The 26,103-nt window shown below is 41.9% G+C and overlaps 3 protein-coding genes across 7 annotated transcripts; all 3 read right to left on the minus strand.

The window, feature by feature from the left end:
• Positions 1 to 1,379: 1,379 nt before the first annotated feature.
• On the minus strand, positions 1,380 to 7,439 carry LOC112218776 (probable polypeptide N-acetylgalactosaminyltransferase 8). 3 transcript variants are annotated; one of them, XM_042301678.1, is made up of 11 exons: positions 7,165 to 7,439; positions 4,658 to 4,788; positions 3,951 to 4,117; positions 3,689 to 3,875; positions 3,307 to 3,504; positions 3,084 to 3,198; positions 2,763 to 2,948; positions 2,445 to 2,582; positions 2,218 to 2,310; positions 1,948 to 2,115; positions 1,380 to 1,809 (listed from the first exon to the last, which is right to left on the minus strand). In XM_042301678.1, exons 1-11 carry the CDS (start codon positions 7,261 to 7,263, stop codon positions 1,690 to 1,692), a joined length of 1,602 nt encoding a protein of 533 aa, XP_042157612.1. In that variant the 5' UTR covers positions 7,264 to 7,439; the 3' UTR covers positions 1,380 to 1,689. The 3 variants fall into 3 exon arrangements, with proteins under 3 accessions (XP_042157612.1, XP_042157611.1, XP_024235666.2); XM_042301677.1 differs by having other exon boundaries at positions 4,658 to 4,952; positions 7,161 to 7,438; XM_024379898.2 differs by having other exon boundaries at positions 1,381 to 1,809; positions 4,658 to 4,952; positions 7,165 to 7,438.
• Positions 7,440 to 13,163: 5,724 nt separating this feature from the next.
• LOC112218777 (probable polypeptide N-acetylgalactosaminyltransferase 8) lies at positions 13,164 to 19,566 on the minus strand. 3 transcript variants are annotated; one of them, XM_024379901.2, is made up of 11 exons: positions 18,609 to 19,566; positions 17,972 to 18,218; positions 17,635 to 17,801; positions 17,369 to 17,549; positions 17,071 to 17,268; positions 15,778 to 15,892; positions 15,405 to 15,590; positions 15,103 to 15,240; positions 14,311 to 14,406; positions 14,050 to 14,217; positions 13,164 to 13,827 (listed from the first exon to the last, which is right to left on the minus strand). In XM_024379901.2, exons 1-11 carry the CDS (start codon positions 18,886 to 18,888, stop codon positions 13,693 to 13,695), a joined length of 1,911 nt encoding a protein of 636 aa, XP_024235669.1. In that variant the 5' UTR covers positions 18,889 to 19,566; the 3' UTR covers positions 13,164 to 13,692. The 3 variants fall into 3 exon arrangements, 2 of the variants coding, with proteins under 2 accessions (XP_024235669.1, XP_024235668.1); XM_024379900.2 differs by having other exon boundaries at positions 13,169 to 13,827; positions 17,369 to 17,552; XR_006079371.1 differs by having other exon boundaries at positions 13,737 to 13,827; positions 14,050 to 14,231; positions 17,369 to 17,552.
• Positions 19,567 to 19,666: 100 nt separating this feature from the next.
• On the minus strand, positions 19,667 to 23,799 carry LOC112218778 (NADH dehydrogenase [ubiquinone] 1 alpha subcomplex subunit 9, mitochondrial). Its single transcript, XM_024379903.2, has 11 exons — positions 23,678 to 23,799; positions 23,143 to 23,313; positions 22,345 to 22,442; positions 22,111 to 22,202; positions 21,679 to 21,820; positions 21,469 to 21,571; positions 21,049 to 21,119; positions 20,902 to 20,978; positions 20,442 to 20,537; positions 20,130 to 20,196; positions 19,667 to 19,965 (listed from the first exon to the last, which is right to left on the minus strand). The coding sequence occupies exons 1-11, from the start codon at positions 23,730 to 23,732 to the stop codon at positions 19,795 to 19,797; spliced, it is 1,143 nt and encodes a 380-aa protein (XP_024235671.1). The 5' UTR covers positions 23,733 to 23,799; the 3' UTR covers positions 19,667 to 19,794.
• Between the last annotated feature and the right edge of the window lie 2,304 nt (positions 23,800 to 26,103).

Genomic DNA, 26,103 nt, shown 5'->3' on the forward strand with positions numbered 1-26,103 from the left:
GCTCCGTGCAGACTGGCGGCTCTGGCTGCTCCGTGCAGTCTGGCGGCTCTGGCTGCTCCGTGCAGACCGGCTCTGGCAGTCTGGCGGCTCTGGCTGCTCCGTGCAGACTGGCGGCTCTGGCTGCTCCGTGCAGACTGGCGGCTCTGGCTGCTCCGTGCAGACTGGCGGCTCTGGCTGCGCTAAACAGGTGGGAGACTCCGACAGCGCAGGAGAGGAGAAAGGCTCCGGCAGCGCTGGAGAGGCGAGGCGCACTGTAGACCTGATGCGTGGTGCTGGCACTGGTGGTACTGGGCCGAGGACACGCACAGGAAGCCTGGTGCGGGAAGCTGCCACCGGAGGGCTGGTGCGTGAAGGTGGTACTGGATAGACCGGACCGTGCAGGCGCGCTGGAGCTCTTGAGCACCGAGCCTGCCCAACCTTACCTGGCTCGATGCCCACTCTAGCCCGGCCGATACGAGGAGCTGGAATGTAACGCACCGGGCTATGCACCCGCACTGGGGACACTGTGCGCTCCAAAGCATAATACGGTGCCTGCCCGGTCTCACTAGCCCCCTGGTAAGCACAGGGAGTTTGTGCAGGTCTCCTACTCCCTGTGAGCCCCCAACCCCCAATACATTTTTGGGGCTGACTCTCGGGCTTCAGTCCGCGCCGCCGTGCTTGCTTCGCCAACTCCATTATCCGATAACCTTCCGCGCACTGCTCCATCGAATCCCAGGCGGGCTCCGGCACTCTCCCTGGGTCGACCGCCCACCTGTCTATCTCCTCCCAAGAAGTATAGTCCATACTGTACTCCTCTTTGGGCTGCTCCTGTTGCCTCTTCTGCTGCACCTTGGGGCGGCTGCACTCCCCTGGTTTAGCCCAGGGTCCTCTCCCGTCGAGGATTTCCTCCCATGTCCAGAATTCCTTATTAAGTATCTCCTGCTGCCACTGTTGCTTCTCCTGCCTGTTGACACGCTGCTTGGTCCTGTTGTGGTGAGTGATTCTGTAATGGTTCTCTTCTATCTCCTCCTCTGACGAAGAGGTGGAACAAGGATCGGACCAAAATGCAGCGTGATGATGATTCATGATATTTTAATGAAGGAAAAAACTATACATGAAGAAACTACAAAATAATGAAATGTGAAAACCGAAACAGCCCTATCTGGTGCAAACACAAAGACAGGAACAATCACCCACAAACACACAGTGAAAACCAGGCTACCTAAATATGGTTCCCAATCAGAGACAATGACTAACACCTGTCTCTGATTGAGAACCATATCAGGCCAGACATAGAAATAGACAAACTAGACATGTAACAGAATGCCCACTCAGCTCACACCCTGACCAACCAAAACATAGAAACATACAAAGCAAACTATGGTCAGGGTGTGACAGTGTGTGTATATATATATATATATATATCCCTCTTCTGTCTCAGCATGCATGGATTGATCAGTCTTGCAGACAGACATTTTGACTACAACAATATATATATATTTTTTACAACTAATTTTATTTATGGCAATCCATATCAAGGACAGAAAGGCACATTTCCCTTTCAACAAAATTAAATAAGCACTGTTATATCAATGCATAGGCATATGCCACATTTAGGTTAGTAGTCCAAAGTGACCCATAGAACAGAATAGCAAACATAAAATGTGGTTTAGTCTAGAGGCAAACATGAATCTCCTCAATGCTGGTCCATTAGAAGGGCTTGATGATGTTTTGGATTTCCCATTTCTGGCCAGTGCATTTCTGGACCACAAGTTTCTGTTTTTGTATTTCTAAGCATCTTTTTGTTTGTCTGTTCTTGAGTTCCTTGCCCTGGAAAAGTATACATATTTTAATGATTTTAAACAGTGGACCTCTTTGGCAAAAAGGAAATAATTTAGGGGTGCATACAGTATAGGAAAGAACTGCCTATATACGTATTAGGAGTTCAGTGTCAACTGTCATATGCACCTGCGTGAAGTCCCAGTGAATGCCCATGCCCTTCTGCACGGCCTCGTTACAGTCATACAGATCAGGAAAAGTGTCTTCCCCACTGTCAGCCAAACACCTGTTGTCATTGTACTTGTGGGACTTTAGGCCACCAATGTAAAGCTCCCCATTACTGTGGTAGTATGTGTGCTGAACGATCAAACAAATAAAGATAGGACATTAGATTTTTCCTTGAATACAGAGCAAAGTTAATTAACTGTAACAGTAGGAGACAGTATTGTAATGAGTTACCTGTGAGCCATAGTTGAAGCAGTCGAAGGCTATGGGTGTATGACCAGGAAAAAGTCCTTGATCTATACATATGTTTGCATCCAAGTTCTTCATCTACAAGTAGGAGGGTCAAATATTAAGCAAGGGATGACATACTTTATCAAACATGTGGATAAATAGACAGGCATTCAAACCTTCCATTTAAAAACTAGTTTAAAACCACACACAAAAGTACTGTAAAAACATACCCCTCCATAGGCCAGTATATTGTCCCATGTGTCCAATTGAGGATAAATCCTTTCCAGGTACCACTTGAAGGGCTTACATTTCAGCTTTTCTCTGAGCTCCTTTCTCTCTGACACATCACCGATATCTATTCCATGATCCTAATGTTGAGTGTGATTATGGATTATTTGTTGTATCCCGCAAAACTCTTGTATTATCAACATATCAAACTATGTAATAAATCAATAGCTTGAAAAACTTCCAATGGTTTTATGAGTCTCATGAAGGTAGAATTCATGGGTAAAAAAATGTTTTATGGGTATGTTATCATAAGCTCATACCTTAATTGGAATGTTCCAGGCAATATTGACATTATGTTTGTACTCATCCATCCAGATCTCTGCTGCCCTCAGTGCATTCCTCTTCATGGACATGCTCAGGTCAGGTGCGTAAGGCTTGTGGTTCCTCTCAATGTGGGCGATCTTAGAACAAGGCACTACCTCTATGCTTCCTCCACACAGCCACACCTGAAACATTTACATTATTTGTGGAGGACATTGACACCATTTAATGACCACAGAAAACAATGTTATCAAAAATATCAGATGTTCACAGAATCTGGTAAAAAAGAAAGAATGGTGCATAATATTGTTGCTTCTCACCCGCACACCTAGCTCGACATTTTCACCTCCATACACTTTCATTCCACCATCTAGGGCACCGATTTCACCCAGGAATTTCCTGTCCACCACCATGATTCCCATGACAGAGGGACTCCTGATGACAGAGACAAAGCGTTAAAATAAACACTATACTCGCTGTCACCACAACCACAAAGATGTGGGTTTGACAGTATGAGTGATTCCATTTGCCTGGTCAACTTACTTTCCTGGCAGTGACGTGTCGTTGAGATGGTACCACTCCGGCCTGAAGGACTCATACATACACCATAGAGCCCAGTCAAAAGCATGGGCCGCTGGGACGTAATGGACAACATCCAGGTCATAGTAATTCACCCTGTCAAACACAGGGGAGACCACCACTGTCCGGTCTGCCTTGATACGAGTCAACAGAGGCTCCGCCCTGCAAGCACAGAGAGCAGAGTCATGGAAAACAACACACTGGCCCTGTTGCTATAGTTCAAAGACTTGGCTGAACTGTTCAAGGTGAGGGACAAGTTACACAGATATTTAACTTGATGTGCAATATGGCAACTACTGGCACAGTAGCTTTTTCAGAGACACTGTACATTCCTAAATACTCTTACCACTCCTTGTGGACCTCAATGTGAGCATCTAGAATGGCAACCACATCCGCAGTAGCAGCTCTCCACCCAGAGATGCGAGCTTGAGTTAAACCCAGTGATTCAACATGTCTCACTCTGACCATGCGAAACAAAGGATTCTGCACCTCAATGGATTTGACATAGACATCCAGGTCCCCCTTCAGGTCATCTGATTGGGTAAAAAAAAGGGTAGTACATTAATATTATCATACAAAAGCTGTCAGTATAGTTTGGTGAGACATACCATTGGAGCTGTGGTCGTCCACCAGAATGATTTCTCTCAGCAGGTGTTCAGGGGTTCGGTCGATGATGCTGCGGATGGCCCGTTTAATGATAGACAGGGCCTCGTCCAGGTAGATCAATACCACAGCAATACTAGGAAGGTCCTTGGGGTATTTCTTCTGCAAACATCTGTTGAAGGAAACTAACCATCAGTTACACTCCTCTCATAGGTATGTTAAAAAGGGATACATCATGATTTTGGCAATGAAACCCTTGATCTACTTCCCCAGAGTCAGATGAACTCATGGACACCATTTATGTTTCTGCATCCAGTATGAAGGAAGTAAGAGGTAGATTTGCAGCCCAACGCTAACTAGCGCTAGTTATCAACTTCCTTCAAACTGCATGCAGACACACAAAAATGGTATCCATTAGTTCATCCGACTCTGGGGATGTAGATAAAGGGCTTCATTGCCAAAATCCTGAAGTAATCCTTTCATACAAATTCTGTCTTGATCTTGAAGTTCAGTAACATGCAAAACTGTAGCCACATCGCCTTCCCATTGGAGATAGATTCTGTACATTATTATTCCTTTCTGGTTTACAGCTGAATAATCATTACGTGCATGAAAAAAGGAATGTAACAACAGACAAGCGATAGTGTGAGTGAGGGAGAGAAACCTTAAAAGGGTGAGGGGAAAAAAAGGCACCAGAGAATCGTTACTTTACTTGGATTCACGTGTCTCTGGTAGCTCTCGGTTGAGAGGCAGACGATCGCTGAGGAAAACATTGTAGCCATATTTCTCAAACAAAGCCTGTGCCTCCTCCTGATCCTCATCCGATAGATTCTCTCCCCAGCCCTGAAACAATGGAGATTGCTGGGGCTTGAGCTTCTGTTCATCTTGTCCTCTCTGAGATTTGACCGGAGCTGCCACAACTTCCTGGTCTTTAAATCTCTCTCTCTCATCCACAAGCATTTTCTGAATGGCATCCTGCTTTTGTTCAAAGTTTTTGAACAAATCGTCTGAGATAAATAAAATAAAGTGTTGGTGGTTTTATCCCAATTTAAGACAGAAATAGCTCTTAATTTGAATTGTGAAAAATAAAAAAGTTGTCAGAATATCTTCATCATACACATATTTAATCTCCAGTGCGTGACAGATAATAGCATAGTATTCCAATCAATGCATATTAAAAGCAGTCACACGTATAAGTGAATTAGACATGTAAATGAATAACAAAAAGTCAGACACTTTAATAACTCATGAATATGTATTCATAAATAATTGAACTATGAATAAATAAGTGTCATTATTTATATAAAATGTATTGTGGTATATTTTGCCCTATGAGTTCGATCAGTAGAATTTTATTCAAAATGTTTCACAACTGTAATGGCCGCCAAAGGTTTACAGCCGTGTTAAGTATTAACTCTGGGGTGTAAAGACATACGCAAGCAACACATATTTTTGGAACATTTTCTATAATTTTCTTTCACTTTGAAAATGCAGAGTAGGTTGTGTAGATCTTTATGGGGGGGGTGAATATAATCCCTTTAGATTTAATTTTAAAGCTGCAAAATGTGAAGACTGTGCAAGGCGTACTTAAGACTTTCACTACTCCGACTGGCACTCTGACCAGACATCCTCATAGGCCTACCTATGGTATTTGTAAATATTCGTGCCCATAGGCGACGTTGTTGCCGGTGATGTCTGGTGAGGACCTGCCTTACAACAGGCCTACAAGTCCTCAGTCCAGCCTCTCTCAGCCTATTGCGGACAGTCTGAGCACTGATGGGGGGGGATTGTGCATTCCTGATGTAACTTGGGCTGTTGTTGTTGCCTTCTTGTACCTGTCCCGCAGGTGTGAGTTTCGGATGTACCGATCCTGTGCAGGTGTTGTTACACGTGGTCGGTCACTGCGAGGACTATCAGATGTCTGTCCTGTCTCACAGTAGGACATTGCAATTTATTACCCTGGCCACATCTGCAGTCCTCATGCCTCCTTGCAGCATGCCTAAGGCACGTTCACACAGATGAGCAGGGACCCTGGGCATTTTTCTTTTGGTGTTTTCAAGAGTCAGTAGAAAGGCATCTTTAGTGTCCTAAGTTTTCATAACTGGGACATTAATCGCCTACCATCTGTAAGCTGTTAGTGTCTTAACGACCGTTCCACTGGTGCATGTTCATTAATTGTTTGTGGTTCATTGAACAAACATGGGAAACAGTATTTAAACCAGTTATTTGTATTTTTACGAATGATCTTTGAAAGACAGGGTGCTGGAAAAGGGATGTTTCTTTTTTTGCTGAGTTTATAAGCCCCTTGGTCTCTCCCAGGACCGCAATTGGCAATTACAACCAATAAACTGGTTCTATGACGTAAAAGTCCATTTCCACATCCATTGTTACATTAGCAAATTCTAGTTAATCAGTCATAGTCATTACATTTCATCACCATTCATAAATAGACTCCAAAGCCTGGCGTGCAGGCCACGTATCTTATTTCAATGCGCACTCCTATTACGCACAACCAGAATGACAGACAAGTAGCTATGACACAATGCGGGAAATATGAACAAAGGAAAACATTAATTTAACGAAATAAATAGCACTTCCATCTCGTGAATGTTGCCATGAATCTGTGCACCGAAACAACGAGTCACTCTTGAGTAGAGACAACGGTAAATGACCGCATGTCTTGTGGAACAGAAAGCCTACGGAAATTTCCAAACAAACATTTCTTTGACACTTGGTTAGGCGTAGGCACAGTAAAATGATGATACTTGTAAAACAGCAATATATACATTTTGTAAAAAGTATTTACTACCTATAGCCTTTGGGGAAGCACACGCTCGAAACAAATAAACAATGCGCTTTCGTGACGAGAGTTTCCTAACTATTATTTAATAAAGAGCAAGCGACACAAGAAACAGATTTAGGGTGCGTTCGTAAATTCACTCTGGCCATCTACTACAATTTTAGAGCACGCTCGTCTGAGTGCCAGAGCGCAGAACAACTGATGCATTTACAAAACCACCCCGTCTCAATGTGGAACTAAAGAATTTAGCGCCGAAAACGTGTAAACATATACGTCCGCACAGCAGTGTTCTAGAATATAAATAAAGACATGTCATGTGTTCCCTATAAAGTGTAACCAAATTATTTTCTTGAGTTTATACGTTATCCAAAAGGCACATCTTGAATTGAATCAACATTCAAGAAAGTTGACTTACTCACAGACTTTGTTGATGTTGCTTTCCAAGTCAGAAAATCTTCTATCAATGTCAATAGTTTGGGCCTCAGTAGGCCTCTCATCTGTCTTTTTGTCGGTTTCATTCCTCAAAATCAATGATATATAGCTGAGGAATAAAATACATCCTAAAACTAATATACGTTTCACCCACATAGACCTCATATATATTATTTGCATGATTCCGTGTTTAATGGCATAGTCAAGTGTCAAAGCAACAGAACCGGTGTGATGATAACTCGAGACGTTGGTATTATTAAGACAACACAAGCATTTATTTCAGAGTGGTCCGTAAGCCACGCCCCAGTGGGCAGAGCTAGGCATGATGCACTGGACACGTTTGGAATTTTACAGTAAAAAAATAATCATAAGAAACAAGGTTTTTAAGTGTCTGTCCTAAATCTAAGAGATATATATTTCCTGAGTTTTTATATATAATTTAAAAAAATATATATACATATTATATATTAGTTATGCTAATATAGTTGAGACCAGTATACTGCAGTTAATTTCGTATTTGACTAAATAAGTAAAATATATTTTTAAAGTAAATTGGGAATCAACTTGTCCCAGATAACAGAACATACCATTTATTGGGATCATCTGGTTGAGCTTGTTGACAAAACAGACCATGTTATGCCTTTTCATACTGAGATTTAATTGTCAAAGGTCTACGGTGAATCTGTGTAAACTATGCGATTATATTGGAGCCAGGTTTATATCAGTGAATGCCATCTATAAATGTACTGTTATAGTATGTCTAAGTAACAGCCATATAGCAGCCAGGGAAACTTTGTTCTCACTGTATAATAGAATATTCTATTGGCCCAGCGTCGTCCAGGTTAGGGAGGGTTTGGCTGGCTGGGTTTTTCTTGTCTAGCGGCTCCTTGTGGCAGGCCGGTTGCCAGCTGTACAGTGTTGCCTCCGATACATTGATGCCACTGGCTGCACCGGGTAAGCTAGCATTGTTTTTTTTTTTATTGTTTTTTTTTAATTATCTTTATTTATTTTTTTTAACAACAAATCAATACATAAAGCACATGAGGGAACACAAGCATACATAGATTACAAACAATGGACAATCGCGCTAGGGGGTACAATATCACATTACAATTACACAAGGACCTTAAGGGACATGCATATACTTACAATTCTAACAGCTTTTTTGTTAGTAGAGCATTTAACCGTTTTAAAATACAGTTCAATTTCTTTCTGTAGGGTACGAAAATGTGGTTTTCTGTTTGTAAATTTACATTTGTGTATATGAAATTTGGCCAAAAGAATAATGAAATTAATTACATAAAAATGATTCCGCTTATTTCTATTGTATGTAAAGAATCCAAACAGTACATCTCTCCACAATAGTGTAAAATCTTCATAAATGTGTTCAATTATAAACCTACTGATGTCTTGCCACAGTTTTCTTACATGCATACAATGCCAAAAAAGATGCACAACTGTTTCGGTAAGCTAGCATTGTGTCAAGAAGCGGTGCGTCTTGACACGGTCATGTTTCGGAGGACGAATGGCTCTCCACCTTTTAAATACGGAAGTTACAACGACGGGACAAGACTTTAACTACCAATTGGATGTCACAAAAAAATAGGGGTAAAAACAATAATACATTTACACTAAATGCTTTTACAAAAACTGTGCAGACGGAAGGTTTGGTAACATAATTTCGATAAAATCTCCCTGTTTGTGTTTTCACACGGGTCCTTGATCTGTGCTACGTAGAAATTGATAATTTTAACAAACTCTCCGACGTGAGTTATTCACATACACATAACGACAGATATTAATGTAATTTTCTTCATGGTGATGTATCCTAAATATGTACACAAATTATAAATATGCAATATCCTTATTTGCATATTTGGGCATTCAACACACTACCCTGGCTATTATTTTAATGAGCTCTACCCCCAAACAAGACCAAATTTAGTTGTTCCGGACCAAATCCCTGAACCAATCATAGATGTCAATATACGTTTGGATGTCGAAGTACAGCACAGCAAAGCACACTACAGTAGAGTGCAGTACATAAAGGTGCTGTACTGTGTACTGTACTGAACTAAACTATACTTTTCTTTACTGCACTCTACTGTGCTGTCCAAACTTGTGAACCCAACTGTTGTTTGTGACTGTGCCTACTATGATTTCCTATTGTAGCCAATGAAATTGTAGAAATTCCATTACCGAATTTTCGAGAAATGCCGTTAATGATTTGCTAACGGAATTGAGTTTTAATCACTTAATAATTCATAAACAAATTTTAGATCAGTAAAAACACTAATTGATTGGTATGCCTTTACTTGTTACTTCTTGCTACTTAACTTTTAAAAAAAAATGTATTTCTAATAACTTTAAGATTTTTCTGGTACATGTTTTCTAAGACCCATTTTCCATCTGCTTGACCAGAAATCAAAGCCTTTGCTTATTCCTAATTTTTGGGATGGAACATTTTTGAAAACATTTATATATGCCTTCATTTCTCAAATATAGACTCTTAGATTTTATTTGACATGCACATATGAACTTCACATTATGGTGCTCATGGGTCCTTTTACATGGAAATAACCATCTTTATTTGTAACGCTGGCTATGGTTAACACAAAAGAAGGACATTGAATGCTACCTGAATTGACTCAGAGAAGTAACATAGGTAGGCCTTCAGTATCACAGCGAGGTCAAACAGATGTGTGTGTGTGTTAGTCAGATTATTCAGTGTCCACAGCAGCACTATTGATTATTCTCTACCCCTGGTTCATGTGATGCATATGGTCTTAGCCATACTCTCACTAACCCTAATATTTTCTCTGTCTCCCCTTCCGGGCATGAGGCTCTAAGACCACAACTGAGAACACCCTGGTCTGACACCTGGACGTGCCTGGCCCAATCTCACCTGGCCCACCCTCTACCTGCCTGATACTGCCTCGTCTACCTGCCTTGTCCACCGGTATCTACCATTGGGGGTCCAAAATGTGGTGAGGTAACTACTATCTTCAATTATTATTTCACTCTCCCAGGTGTGCACATGAACACAGGATTTCCAATCCAGATTGTGTTCTGAGAAAAAGCTGTCAATAATGTGAAATACATCCTCACCTGTAGTTCTCCCCATTAGCTTCTTGCAGAACAGAATGTGCTCATTAATTTCCTAAATGTCTCTGTATCGCACAAACTGAATGAACTGGGCTTCCTTACTGACATCAGTCGATTCATTCAACAACTGCAGAGAAAATGGACTGGAATTATTATAATTTTTTCACCACTCGACAATATTAACTTCATCGATCCTGCGGCACACCATATTATTTGACAATGGAACAGTCTTCCGTGCATCAGCTGCTGTCTTAGAAATCATAGTTTCTGCAAGTACAACAGAAGCATGCGCTCTGGTGCACGGAGCAAAGGATCAAGTGTACTTGGCACAAGCAGAGGATCAACCATTGAGCCAACGGGTAGACAGAGCAATGCAGATGCACCGAAACTAAAGAAGTAGGCCTATACAAATAAAATAACTAGAGATTTCACACCAGTTGCCTCAGTAAATGTTTTCCTGCCTATTATGATTTGTAATAACTTGAACATGTTTTTTGGGGTAATATTTTTCCCCAAAAATTTTCTTCACATTTAAAAAAATCATTCCACCTACCCCCTGGGGACTGCCGAAGTACCCCTAGGGGTACGCTTACCCCCGGTTGGGAAACACTGCTCTAGAAGACTAAATCAAATAGTGCTCACCAGAATGTCTTACATGGATAGAATGCAGGGGCGCAACTTTGGTTTTAGAAGTGTGGGGGACTATATTAAACACTCCAAACAGCCTGCCTGACCGCTCGGAGGCGTCCTCCTGGTCCTAAAGCACACAGTTGCCTTGTTTTGTATCACATTCCAGTGATAAAAATGGGGGGGACAAAAATGCCATTTTTGTGGGGGGGACATGTCCCCAGTGAAAGTTGCGCCCTTGATAGAATGAATGCATTGGTAATGTAGTTATTACCTGTAAAGTTGTCTGCTTTGTTTAGGGGCCTGGGTGAAAACGCACTCTAAAATATTGGAAAGATTGTTCCCTTGCAAAATGGTAACATTTTTCCTAATATTTATTTTCAAAACATTTTTTTTTTTACTCTTCCCACCTACCCCCTGGGGACCCCCGACATACCCCTGGTTGGGAAATATTGAGATAGAGGACTCATCTTTGTATCTGTGCCTTTATAGAGTCTGTGACAACATGGGCAGTTATAGCATCTTCTTAATTGGCTGATTGTTCCCAACTCATAGGAATCCCCACCCAGTTTACTTCTTTAATATGGTGGAAACCCTCAATGGCAATGCCAAAATAGAGGGCACATGGATATAACCCATCTCTCTATGACAACAGGCACAACTTAGCTATAATTTTTTTTTTTATATATCCAAAGTTGGCGAAATGCCACATGCATCCACTTATAGCAGTGCATTCGTAAGAACATAACCATTACAAAACTTAAATTCGATCAAATAAGCCCCATGTAGGAAATTAGCAATGACATTTTTTTGTTGACCAAATTCAACACTCATTGACCTCCATACCAAAATCCCTTACTTTGTGGGCTTACAGTGCCTTGCAAAATTATTCATCCCCCTTGGCGTTTTTCCTATTTTGTTGCATTACAACCTCTACTTTAAATTGATTTTAATTTGGATTTCATGTAATGGACATACACAAAATAGTCCAAATTGGTGAAGTGAAAAAAATGAAAAGTGGTGCGTGCATATGTATTCACCCCCTTTGCCATGAAACCCCTAGATAAGATCTGGTGCAACCAATTACCTTCAGAAGTCACATAATTAGTTAAATAAAGTCCACCTGTGTGCAATCTAAGTGTCACATAATCTCAGTATATATACACCTGTTCTGAAAGGCCCCAGAGTCTGCAACACCACTAAGCAAGTGGCACCACCAAGCAAGCGGCACCATGAAGACCAAGGAGCTCTCCAAACAGGTCAGGGACAAAGATGTGGAGAAGTACAGATCAGGGTTGGGTTATAAAAAAATATTTAAAACTTTGAACAACCCACGGAGCACCATTTAATCATTTTTTTTTAAATGGAAGGAATATGACACCACAACCAACCTGCCAAGAGAGGGCCGCCCACCAAAACTCACAGACCAGGCAAAGAGGGCATTAATCAGAGAGGCAACAAAGAGACCAAAGATAACCCTGAAGGAGCTGCAAAGCTCCACAGCAAAGATTGGGGTATCTGTCCATAGGACCACTTTAAGCCGTACACTCCACAGAGCTGGGCTTTACAGAAGAGTGGCCTGAAAAAAAGCCATTGCTTAAAGATAAAAATAAGCAAACATGTTTGGTGTTTGACAAAAGGCATGTGGGAGACTCCCCAAACATATGGAAGAAGATACTCTTGTCAGATGAGACTAAAATTGAGCTTTTTGGTCATTAAGGAAAACGCTATGTCTGGCACAAACCCAACACCTCACCCCGGGAACATCATCCCCACAGTGAAGCGTGGTGGCAGCATCATGCTGTGGGGATGTTTTTCATCGGCAGGGACTGGGAAACTGGTCAGAATTGAAGGAATGATGGATGGCGCTAAATACAGGGAAATTCTTTAGGGAAACCTGTTTCCGTCTTCCAGAGATTTGAGACTGGGACGGAGGTTCACCCTCCAGCAGGACAAGGACCCTAAGCATACTGCTAAAGCAACACTTGAGTGGTTTAAGGGGAAACATTTAAATGTATTGGAATGACCTAGTCAAAGCCCAGACCTCAATCCAATTGAAAATCTGTGGTATGACTTAAAGATTGCTGTATACCAGCGGAACCCATCCAACTTGAAGGAGTTGGAGCAGTTTTGCCTTGAAGAAGGGCTAAAATCCCAGTGGCTAGATGTGCCAAGCTTCTAGAGACATACCCAAAAAGACTTGAAGCTGTAATTGCTGCAAAAGGTGGCTCTGGGGGTGAATAGTTATGCACGCTCAAGTTTTCAACAACAAAAAATTCAAAGTGGTGTTGTTGTGTACATCAAGTGATACAAAGCCCCAGAAAATCCATTTGACTTCCAGGTTGTAAGGCAACAAAATAGGAAAAATGCCAAGGGGGAGAATACTTTCGTTAGCCACTGTATTTTATGAATGACAAAACATGTGCAACACTGACAAGAATGCTAAGACCCCCAAAAATATTTTTGTGTGTATGCATTCAATATACAGTGCATGGTACATGTTAATTTATTATGTACACATTGGTAGCTAAAAGCTGATAATCAGAACCACCATTAACAAGATTATTTTACAATGCAATCTTTTATTCTGTCTGTTTGTGTCATGTTTTTCAGATAAATAATGCAATTGCCTATATTGGATGTTTGTTGTCAATACCCTGCATAAAATCAATTTTGTATTTTCTTTTGGCAAGATATTGTTTGAAACAGTTATGATAGATAACACAAATGTCAAATCTAGAATTTCAGGAATGTGACCCCAACAACTTGTCCATGGGGGTGTTTTAGAACTCTCTTATGACATGTTGAATTCTCCAGTTTTGCCCAGTGCATTGTTGGATGACCAGCATATAGTATGAATTTTGTCCCTGGGCAATCTCAAGACACCTATTTGTGTGTGTGTTCCTGATGGCTTGACCCTGGAAAAACAAATGCATATATAAAATAACTTTGGATGAACTTTGCATGCTTGTTAAGTGAATGCTGTTATGAATAAGGCTTTGATGGAACTGTGTTTGGGTGTGGTGCATAGACCACTGTTCTAGAGCACGTTTTGGACAGGACCGAGTTAAGGAAACCCTGCTCCAGAAGATAGCTCTAAAATGTATGATCTAGACCCACAGGTCTGATTTACAGGCTACCTGTTGGAAGTCCCAGTGCTTGTGTAGTCCTCTCTCCGTTGCCAGTTTACAATCATGCAGCGTTGGTATATTTCCAGTGCCAGGATCCACTAGACACCGGTTGTTGTTGTACTTGTGAGACTTAATCCCACCCACGTAGATCTCCCCATCAGTGTTGTAATAACATTGCTGTGGATAAGAAGCTGTCAACAGACGGGGAGAACAGATTTTTTGGCACAAAATTATATAATACACAGACACATACACAGAATACAAACATACCTGTGGTTGATAGAAATGACATCCATAAAGAAGGGGTATATTCCCAGGGACAGTCCCCTCATCAATACAATGGCTCTGCAGGAGGTCATTCTGCAGCTGGAGGTGCAAGAAGAAGGTATGTTTAGGCAAGAATATTTGGAGGTACACTAATTCCCTCTTACACTATCGTGCCCAGCCAAACCAAACTGTACCGGCTCTTGATATTTTCTTTTCACATTGCCCTTTAAACCATGGTGGATGTGTAACCAGGCCTTCTCAATACAGGTAGGTTTGGCTCCATAATTTGAAACAGTAGACAGTATGCTATGCGTTCACTAAGAAGATCTGTTTCCATGACTCTGCTGCGTTTAGACTGGCAGCTCAATACTGATTTGTAACTTTTTTTGCTAATTGTTTTTTGTTCTTGTTGACAAATCAGCTCTGAAAAAGATCTGATGTGATTGGTCAAAAGATCAATTAGTGGGAAAAATATCAGAATTGGGCTGCCTGTCTAAACGCAGCCCGGTTGTTTAGTTTTATGACTGCTTAATAAATATCCACCATCAAATTAGAACATTTTATTCTTACAACTGTTTGTCATAGTGTGTCTTTGTTTTAGTGTGCAACCATGAACATAATGAACCATGAACATAATGGAATGGAATTATATACCATTAAACCTTAAATCTAATTTGGTTAAACATTGTTTGGCATTTTACCTAGGAAATTTCAGAGTTATTTAAAGTTGTCAAAGTTATAATTCTGTACATTGTATTAATCTGGTGAGGGACTTAGTAATAATGTAACCCTTACTCCTCCATAGGCCACTAGCTCCTCCCAGGTGGCCAGTGTAGGATACACGTTATCCAGGTACCACTTGAAGGGCTTACATTCAAGCTTTTCTCTGAGCTTCTTCCTCTCTGACACATCGCCGATATCAATCCCATGATCCTAGGAGGCATACATCACAAAAATAATACTGTTAGAAAAACATCTCATCAAAATGATTTCCACAGGCTATTTATAGGAAAGAAAGATTGTCTTGTTTTTTTTATGGGCAATTCCAGTCAGTGTATTCCATTTCCATGGAATTGCCCTCATCTCAATTTCCCTACCTTCAACGGAAGATTCCAAGCAATGTTCACATTACTTTTGTAGTCATCCATCCAGATCGCAGCTACCCTCAGTGCATTCCTTCTCATGATGTAACTCAGGTCAGGTGCGTACGGTTTGTGTGCCCTCTCAATGTGTGCGATCTTAGAACAAGGCACTACCTCTATGCTTCCTCCACACAGCCACACCTGGAATAAAACAGACCAGATCACCGCAAAATGTTATTGAAGATATGAGACAAAACATACTCTGATATGTGCTTGTAAAATGACACAAATCTAATACATACCCAACTGAGGACAATTTCCTTATCTACTTGACATCAGATATTGTAATTTGTGCAGCCATTATGCCATGGTAACCAGCTCAACCTACCCTGATCCCCAGCTCAACATTCTCTCCTCCATAGATTTTCATTCCACCATCAAGTACCCCAATCTCTCCAAGGAAAAGTCGATGTGCCACAAAAATACCCATGACAGAAGGACTCCTATAAAAAGAAGTCAGTGAGTGATTATGTGGAACCAACCAGCAAGTAAAAGCACTGCTACAAGAAGTAGGAGCTACAACAGACACACAATACACATCATTGAAAAAACATGCAACAATTTCAACGATTTTACTGAGTTACAGTTCATATAAGGAAATCAAGTCAATTGTTCGCTGTAGCTTATTCCTGCCCATACCAAAACCTCACCGCCACCATTGGGCACTGTTCACAATGTTGACATCAGCAAACCACTCAACCCACACGACACCATACACACTGTCTGCCATCTGCCCGGTACAGTTGAAACCGGTATTCATCCATGAAGAGCACACTTCTCCAGCTTGCCAGTGGTCATCAAAGGTGAGCATTTGCCCACTGAAATCGGTTACGATGCCGAACTGCAGTCAGGTCAAGGCCCTGGTGAGGACGACGAGCACGCAGATGAGCTTCCTTGAGACAGTTTCTGACAGTTTGTGCAGAAATGTTTTGGATTGTGCAAACCCACAGATTCATCAGCTATCTGGGTAGCTGGTCTCAGACGAATCCGCAGGTGAAGAAGCCAGATGTGGAGGTAATGGCTGGCATGGTTACATGTGGTCTGTGGTTGTGAGGCTGGTTGGATGTACTACCAAATTCTCTACAATGATGTTGGAGGTGGCTTATGGTAGAGAAATTAACATTCAATTATCTGGCAACAGCTCTGGTGGAAATTCCTGCAGTCAGCATGCCAATTTCACGCTGCCTCAAAACTTGAGACATCTGTGGCATTGTGTTGTTTGACAAACTGCACATTTTAGAGTGGTCTTTTATTGTCCCCAGCACAAGGAGTACCCGTGTAATGATCATACTGTTTAATCAGATTCTTGATATGCCACACCTGTCAGGTGGATGGAATATCTTGGCAAAATGAGAAATGCTCACTAACAGGGATGTAAAGAAATGTGTGTCCAAAATTTAAGAGAAATAAGCTTTTTTGTGTGTATGGAAAATTTCTGGGATCTTTTATTTCAGCTCATGAAACATGGGACCAACACATTACACGTTGCATTTATATTTTTGTTCAGTGTACATGTTATTCTTCTGCAATTCCTATTGACTGCTACTAATCAATACAGAACATGTGAGACAATAAGTCTCATAGTGATGGGGCTGGATGCTACATAGTGGACGTCACTTACTTCCCTGGTTGTGATTCATCATGGAGCTCGTTCCACTCTGGTCTGAAGGACTCGTACATGCACCACAGGGGCCAGTCAAAACCGTGTGCATTGGCCCAGTAATGCTCCACCTGCAGGTCATCAAAACCGACCTTGTCAAACACCGGAGTCACCACAGTGGTCCTGTCTGCTTTGATCCTGGCCAGCAGTGGCTCTGCCCTGTAAGCGTGGACAACAACAAAAGTCAATCAATCAAAGATAAGCAGACAGATGCTGCCCAAGTAATGTATGGGAAACACCATACACACATGGCACTTACCACCCCACGTTGACTTCAATGTGGGCATCCAGAATGGCCACTGTATCGGCGGTGGCGTGCTCCCACCCTGAGATGCGGGCTTGAGTCAGTCCCATCTGCTGCTTGTGTCTCACCCTTTTTATAAGGCCCGGCCTTTCCTTGTGGATGAGCTCTATGTAGGCAGCTAGCTTTTCTCCCAGGTCTTCTGCGGAGAGAAGAGATTCATAATCAAGACTATAGACAAATACTTACTCCACTAGTAATGGAATGGTGTCTGTGAGATGCACCATTGGAGCTGTGGTCGTCCACCAGAATGATTTCTCTCAGCAGGTGTTCAGGGGTTCGGTCGATGATGCTGCGGATGGCCCGTTTAATGATAGACAGGGCTTCGTCCAGGTAGATCAATACCACAGCAATACTAGGAAGGTCCTTGGAGTATTTCTTCTGCAAACATCTGAGTGTTGAGAGATTATTTAGAAGGCATACCACCACCTGTGCTTTGTGCCTTACCATTTATCAGACAGTAAAAATTAAATGTCCTCCTCATTTCATCAAGTCATGACCAAGCAGCGTAGTTATGGTCATGACCATAGCAAAGTTACAGTCCTGATTAGTTAGTTTCACCTGTTGTCTCGTGTATCTGGCAGCTCTCTGTTGAGTGGCAGTTGGTCACTCAAGAAGACGTTGTATCCATATCTCTGGAACAGGACCTCGGCCTCTCTCTGCTCCTCCTCTGAGAGGTCATCACCCCACTTTGTAAACAGGTAGGAGTTGGGATACAACATGGGCACCACCATCTTCTTTGCCTCTGTTACCACAACTTCTTCCCTTGTTGGGGGGTCTTTCTGATATTTAGATTCTATTAATTCGGCTGTGGACAAAATGCTCACAGGTATTACTGATGCCACTGAGGAAAACTATGTGACAATGTTATTGGCATGAGTGTAATCTATCAGTAGAAGACTAACAACAATACGAACCAATTCCCTTTTGTTCTTAAGTAACACTTGATTTTACAGTATTTCTGAGTCACTGGCAGATTAATTTAATGATTGACTGACAATGACTGGATTACTTTAGCTCATATTCAGAAGCATATTACCCATGCAACATAACATAAATATTGCAGAAATGCATTCCAAGAGTCACAATCCCCCCAAAAATCACTGTGCATATTGTCATGTACTTCAGTAAAGAATACTGAAATGCAAAGAATGTATGTCAAGATGGCGATTGAGAACACTTACATAGAAACACTTACATAGTTTGTTGAGGTTCTTTTCAATTCTCTCCAGTCTCATCAGCACAGTCTTGGCAGTCTCTTTTTGGTGAAGCCTTTTTGTATTGGAAGTGGAACTCACTGCCTGTTTCATATAGACAATATACATGATGAGTGGAATAATGGCTCCAAACGTGATTCCCACTCCTCGCAGGACGTTGAGCTTCATTGCTACCTGTCGACAACCAGCCTGGTTATGTCCCTTTGTCATATACATTGATTCAGTAACTGCGCCCTCTAAAGACTTTACAACTCCCTCCATGTAATGCCATAAAATACTTCTTATCTAATCAACAAAGAATACATGTGCATAGGCTGAAAAAAGAAAGCAAATCACCATTGATTTACTTAACAGTTATGGACAGTTGACAAGGTAGATCAACTGTTAACATAACACATTACAAAGAAAAGGCACAATAATTTAATACCAAGATTTCAACAGCCACGCTGTCTTCATCAGGTTATAATGACAAACACTGCGGGTCACTAGTTTATATAGTGTCAAAGGACACAGAGATGTCTGTAATCATGGCCGGCTGTGGTTTGATTTCATTGTTTGATTTACAAAAATCAATAGTACATATACAAAAGCATGAATGGATAACATACATTCATAAACAATTAGGCTACATCATATAGGCCTACAAACACAAGCATGATTACACAAACACACATGTTAAGACCAGATATGTGATGTAGAACATCATTGATAATTGCTGAGGGAAACGTGGACATAACAGTTGAAATCTTATCAGTTGGTGTGGAGGTGGAGACTTGGTGTGTAGTGGGACTGTGGGAGGGGCTCCATAAAAACAGATAGTGAGTTACTGGAGGAAAGAATAGATTGCTGAACCTTGCTGACTCAAAGTCCTAAAGCACCGCCCAGATGGTGGTTTCAAAGTACATCTCCTTAATAAATAGTGATGCACATGTTTACGTTACATGGGAGTGTGTTAAGGTGACTGATTATTTAGACTTATATATTTTTTGCTACACAATGAATGCTGTTTTAATGGATCCATGGAATCATAACGACAAAATAGTTTTAGACGATCATCTGTTATTTATTTATGTACAGAGTATTTGTAAAAGAAGACAGCACAGTTGTATAGGAGGATCAGCCTGTGGCTATGGTGGTGGTGTTGGGCGGTCAGACAAGACGGGCTACTCAATAGTTGACTGTCTTGGCTGGCTTGGTATCGGCCAACTCAGCCTCCAAGAAGCGGAAGCGGCGATGGCGACGCAGGACCTCGATAGCTTTCTGCTCTATGGAGGCAGGGATAATGCCTAGGTCCTCTAAACCAGGAAGCCCTGGATACTTCATATCTGTGGTATGGAACTGGAACAAACACATTCAGGTCATTACACAAATTTCCTTCATTCACATTTCTTCAACATGTGGCCCCAACAATATGAAAGAAAATTCCAATTTACCTTAATTTGTATAAAATGTGCTTTTTACAAAGATGCTTATAATTTGCTGTTTATGTTGCATTTTCTTACTCTATCTACTTTGTCAGGAGTTGTCCAAGGCTCGAATGGGTTCATTGCAAAGAAACGTGCAACAAGACTGAAACCAGAGATAAAGGTAAGACATGTTAATCATACCGTATCTGATAGTATTGCATTTAAACAAACCAACAGGTTCCTTGTTCCTTGCCACCTCACATCCACTGGTCAAACTTGAGGCTTTTTGTGTTCTAAACATTGGCACACCACTTCATCAGTCAGCCTATAATAGTACGTAAACAGTTAATTTTCCTCCCGAGGACCATTTAAGATACCATGCAGAACCAGAAGCCGGTGCATACTCACTGATAGAGAGGGCGTGGGAGAGGGTAGGGCACAAAGGGCCTGTGTGCCACAGCATACACGTACTCCACCAGGTCATGAAGGAGATAACGGTTTGGTCTGTGTGGCAGGAAAACAAAACTAACCACAAGGCTGACAAACATTTTGGTTGCTACATCTCTCAATTCTGATGGTTGACGTTTCTAAATAATGTACTGCATGTGTGAACATGAAACTGCCATCACACAATCATATATTTTATTCCACACCCTGGGTGAGTACAAGATACAAACCCATGCAATAAAGCAACTAATCTAGTCAATGAACAATCGTTTTTATGATTTATACTAGGTTCACCTAGTTGTTGAAAATGAGCAGTTTCAAATTAAATGGATAGAATTTTACTTCATTTCCTGAACTGACTGGAAACGCAATTGACATCCCTAAAAAACAGCCAAAAGTCAAGCCCATTTCAAGTCCTTACCCAACTAGTGCATATGTCTTGCCATTGGCATCAGGGTCCTTGATGGCGTTGATGATAGCCTTGGCCACATCTACCACCTGAAAAGAGCAGACAGAGTGAGTCTTGAGTAACAGACATGGCTGACATCATGAGATCAGACACACTCACATGAACAGGCTGCTTCACCGTCTTCTTCCCCATGGAGATGAGAGGCACAGCTTTCCCAAACCAGCGCATGTCTGTGCAACAAAGGAAAAAACAAACATTCAAACAATGACTGAACTCATCCCCTTTTAAACAATAATAGCATCGCATCAAGACCAATTGGAGCCGATACATCACCTTACAAAATCATTATTTTGGTTTGTTTTGCCAATACACTGAAAATTCAAGAGTTCAACTATGCAACAGCCCCCTCAACAGTTTGCAGGCCTATACAGTCAACAGAGGCTGTGTAATTACGTCAACATATTCCCACAAATTCAGACACTGTCTACTTAAGAGTTCTGACAGATCACAATCTTATTCAACTTTTTAACCATTTTTACTCTGGGCCACACAGAAATGAACTACGCTCTGCTTCTTTACTGGCAAAATGGTTGAAGAATCTGTCCTCCCTTCCAAACATCTCAGCAGGCTTCATGATGATGGCATCAGGGAATTCATCTCTCACAGCCGTCTCACCTACTGCCTACAAGGTTACATCACACACATTACATGATATTTCTGCACAATGACATGCCAGAAAGAAATATGTCCAAGAAAGAGAGTTCAACAGAGCTCTGCATTAGCCAGTACCTTATTCCTAAGGTATTTGGAGGGGCTGCGGATGTCAGCGTTGAGGTGAGATATATGGATCAGCTTTGTGATGCCTGCCTCCCGGGTGGCTATGGCAATCTGCTGAGGGATGCTCACGTAGGTGTCCTCAAAGGGATAGTTCCTTTATACAGATAGAAAGAGGAAGAACAGAACACTGAGTAAAGCCAAGTACAACAAACGTTTCACAGAAGGTCATAATATAAGTGTTCCTAATGGTGGAAGCAGGGTTGAGGTTCTTTGCTCCACTAAGAATGAATTCAAGCCTCTGGTGTAGTTAAAAGTAGGTTGATTCATATAGTGATGGAGTGATGGAGCAAGTCTTTAGGTGAATGTTCACCACCAGTGGGTTCTTATTTAGCAACCATGTACTTTTCTAAAATATGTTTGTGTATACAGTCAGTTGGGCCATACTTGGTTTCCCACTCTCGTCCCACCAGGTTGATGACCACATTGGAGTGAGCCAATGCTTTTCTGATAGAATCCTTGTTCCTGGCATCCCACTCCTGAAATATAGCAAGGTGGAGTGCACATATGAGGCTTGAGGGTAACCTGGCATGAGAAAAACCAACACTTAGCTAACAAATGAAGAGATTTGAAAGTGAAGTGATTAATGACGTCACATCTGATAAATAGTATTTTTCTCACCATAAAGATGACCTGTCCTAGATCCCCCATGGGCCTGAGATACATGAGGTCATACTGGTCACACCGGTGAGGAATCACAATCTGAGAACCCATACGACCTACAAAACCACCAGACAGGTCAACAAACACATAACTGCCCCGTAGGAAAGACAAGTATGCAGTCACTGCAGTGTAAACAAAGAGGATTGTCACAAAACCAAAGAAATTAATGCATCCCTCACAAGCACATATAAACAAGAGAAATAAGTTGAAGAAGACCACAGAGTTGCCATGTTTTTATTTAACTAGGCAAGTCAGTTAAGAACAAATTCTTATTTACAATGATGGTCTACCAAAAGGCAAAATACCTCCTGCGGGTATGGGGGCTGAGATAAAAAATAAATTAAAAAACATAAATATATAGGACAAAACACACATCACGACAAGAGAGACAACACTACATAAAGAGAAACCTAAGACAACAACATAGTGTAACAGTATAACTTTAGTCCGTCCCCTCGACCATACCCGGGCTCGAACCAGGGACCCTCTGCACACATCAACAACTGACACCCACGAAGCATCATTACCCATCGCTCCACAAAAGCCACGGCCCTTGCAGAGCAAGGGGGACCACTAGCTAGCCATTTCACATCCGTTACAATAGCAAGGCAGCAACACATGACAACAACATGGTAGTAACACTTGACAACAACATAACATAGCAACACAACATGGCAACAACATGGTAGGTACACAACATGGTAAATTAAAAGGTTATCATCTGAAGGCTTCGGGACTGATGATGGTGAAACTCACCCAGGCGGTTGACAACATATCTTCCCAGGAAGCCGGTGGCTCCGAAGACTGTGGCTGCTACCCCACTGGAGGAGGAGCGCCCCCCTTTCCCTCTGGGGATGACAGCATGGTGGACCGTTCTCTGCTGGACTGTCACAGGGACGGCTGATAGCACCACAGGGGAGCATGAACCTGCAGGGGGAGAAGTACAAGCAGAGGGGGTGGGGAATCTCTGATGGTTGTACTGTATTCAAACTGCCAACATCACAAATGATCAACCAACCAAAAACATAGGCCTTCTTAGCAAAAATGTCTGTGGCAGAAACTGATATTTTATATATGACATGGTGCTAGAAATTAGACAACTTGTCGTATTCGTAAGCAAGAGCTAGCTAACCGGTTAACTTAGGTCATATCACAAAAAGGGTCACAGAGGGTAGCAATGTCGCTTAAAAACTATTCTGTGTTCAGATTATACATTCTTTCAACTATCTCTCAACAGTGCAGTTATCGGTGCATGTCTATCATCTAAAAGTGCATGTCTTGTGTTACTCACTTGAAAATCTGGGAAGGACACTCGCAGGACGGCTAACGAGCGCAGCGGCCGCCATGTTTCTTCTGGCGCTTCTTGGTATGGCAAGTCAGAAGGGTCTAGGTTTTGCGTGAGTTAATGGATTCGTTTGTTTGAGAGGGTTAAAATGTCAACATGTTGGCAATATAACAGTATTTTTCTATATTGTAATCACTATTCTGAAATATAACCAGCCAGCCAGGGACTAACCTAACATATCAGGCGTAAACTATATATACTGTATATATATTGTTTCCACTTATATTCTCATTCAATAGTGTAACTCTTTAATCTTTTGTGACTAAGCTAGGTTTCCATCCCATTGGCGACAGATTTTCAATCGAATATTCTAAAATCCGTATAAAAATAATATGCTCATTTTCCCACCAGAGATGTGTTTCCATCAATTTGACGGGTTGGGGATAAAAACTGTGAGTGATGACGTAGTCCACATACAAATACCTTTCGCGGTAAAATTCCCATGTAACGAATAAAAAACACAAGTTTTTAATTTTTTTAATTTTTATTTCACCTTTATTTAACCAGGTAGGCTAGTTGAGAACAAGTTCTCATTTGCAACTGCGACCTGGCCAAGATAAAGCATAGCAGTGTGAACAGACAACAGAGTTACACATGGAGTAAACAATTAACAAGTCAATAACACAGTAGGAAAAAAAAGGGAGTCTATATACATTGTGTGCAAAAGGCATGAGGAGGTAGGCGAATAATTACAATTTTGCAGATTAACACTGGAGTGATAAATGATCAGATGGTCATGTACAGGTAGAGATATTGGTGTTCAAAAGAGCAGAAAAGTAAATAAATAAAAACAGTATGGGGATGAGGTAGGTAAAAATGGGTGGGCTATTTACCGATAGACTATGTACAGCTGCAGCGATCGGTTAGCTGCTCAGATAGCAGATGTTTGAAGTTGGTGAGGGAGATAAGTCTCCAACTTCAGCGATTTTTGCAATTCGTTCCAGTCACAGGCAGCAGAGAACTGGAACGAAAGGCGGCCAAATGAGGTGATGGCTTTAGGGATGATCAGTGAGATACACCTGCTGGAGCGCGTGCTACGGGTGGGTGTTGCCATCGTGACCAGTGAACTGAGATAAGGCGGAGCTTTACCTAGCATGGACTTGTAGATGACCTGGAGCCAGTGGGTCTGGCGACGAATATGTAGCGAGGGCCAGCCGACTAGAGCATACAGGTCGCAGTGGTGGGTGGTATAAGGTGCTTTAGTGACAAAACGGATGGCACTGTGATAAACTGCATCCAGTTTGCTGAGTAGAGTGTTGGAAGCAATTTTGTAGATGACATCGCCGAAGTCGAGGATCGGTAGGATAGTCCGTTTTACTAGGGTAAGTTTGGCGGTGTGAGTGAAGGAGGCTTTGTTGCGGAATAGAAAGCCGACTCTTGGTTTGATTTTCGATTGGAGATGTTTGATATGAGTCTGGAAGGAGAGTTTACAGTCTAGCCAGACACCTAGGTACTTATAGATGTCCACATATTCAAGGTCGGAACCATCCAGGGTGGTGATGTTAGTCAGGCGTGCGGGTGCAGGCAGCGAACGGTTGAAAAGCATGCATTTGGTTTTACTAGCGTTTAAGAGCAGTTGGAGGCCACGGAAGGAGTGTTGTATGGCATTGAAGCTCGTTTGGAGGTTAGATAGCACAGTGTCCAAGGACGGGCCGGAAGTATATAGAATGGTGTCGTCTGCGTAGAGGTGGATCAGGGAATCGCCCGCAGCAAGAGCAACATCATTGATATATACAGAGAAAAGAGTCTGCCCGAGAATTTAACCCTGTGGCACCCCCATAGAGACTGCCAGAGGACCTGACAGCATGCCCTCCGATTTGACACACTGAACTCTGTCTGCAAAGTAGTTGGTGAACCAGGCAAGGCAGTCATCAGAAAAACCGAGGCTACTGAGTCTGCCAATAAGAATATGGTGATTGACAGAGTCGAAAGCCTTGGCAAGGTCGATGAAGACGGCTGCACAGTACTGTCTTTTATCGATGGCGGTTATGATATCGTTTAGTACCTTGAGCGTGGCTGAGGTGCACCCATGACCGGCTCGGAAACCAGATTACACAGCGGAGAAGGTACGGTGGGATTCGAGATGGTCAGTGACCTGTTTGTTGACTTGGCTTAAATGGGCTTCCATCGCACTTCTAACTCTACTGATGGTTTTCTCACCAAAAAGTGTTGCGTGATATAGAGCGTGTGCCCACTCTAGTATTTGCACGTGCTCTCTAGTCTAGCCAACATCTCGCAAAAACAGTGCGGGTAGGTCAAAGCCTATGATGAGATTATTATGGACTAAAAAGTGAGTTTGTTTTTATTTGTCAAACGGCAGCCAAGCATCGATGTTCATGTAACCAGAATAAGACCCTCGATGTTTATTGGAA

The sequence above is a fragment of the Oncorhynchus tshawytscha genome, linkage group LG19 (genome assembly GCF_018296145.1).
Source record: "Oncorhynchus tshawytscha isolate Ot180627B linkage group LG19, Otsh_v2.0, whole genome shotgun sequence".
Lineage (NCBI taxonomy): Eukaryota > Metazoa > Chordata > Actinopteri > Salmoniformes > Salmonidae > Oncorhynchus > Oncorhynchus tshawytscha.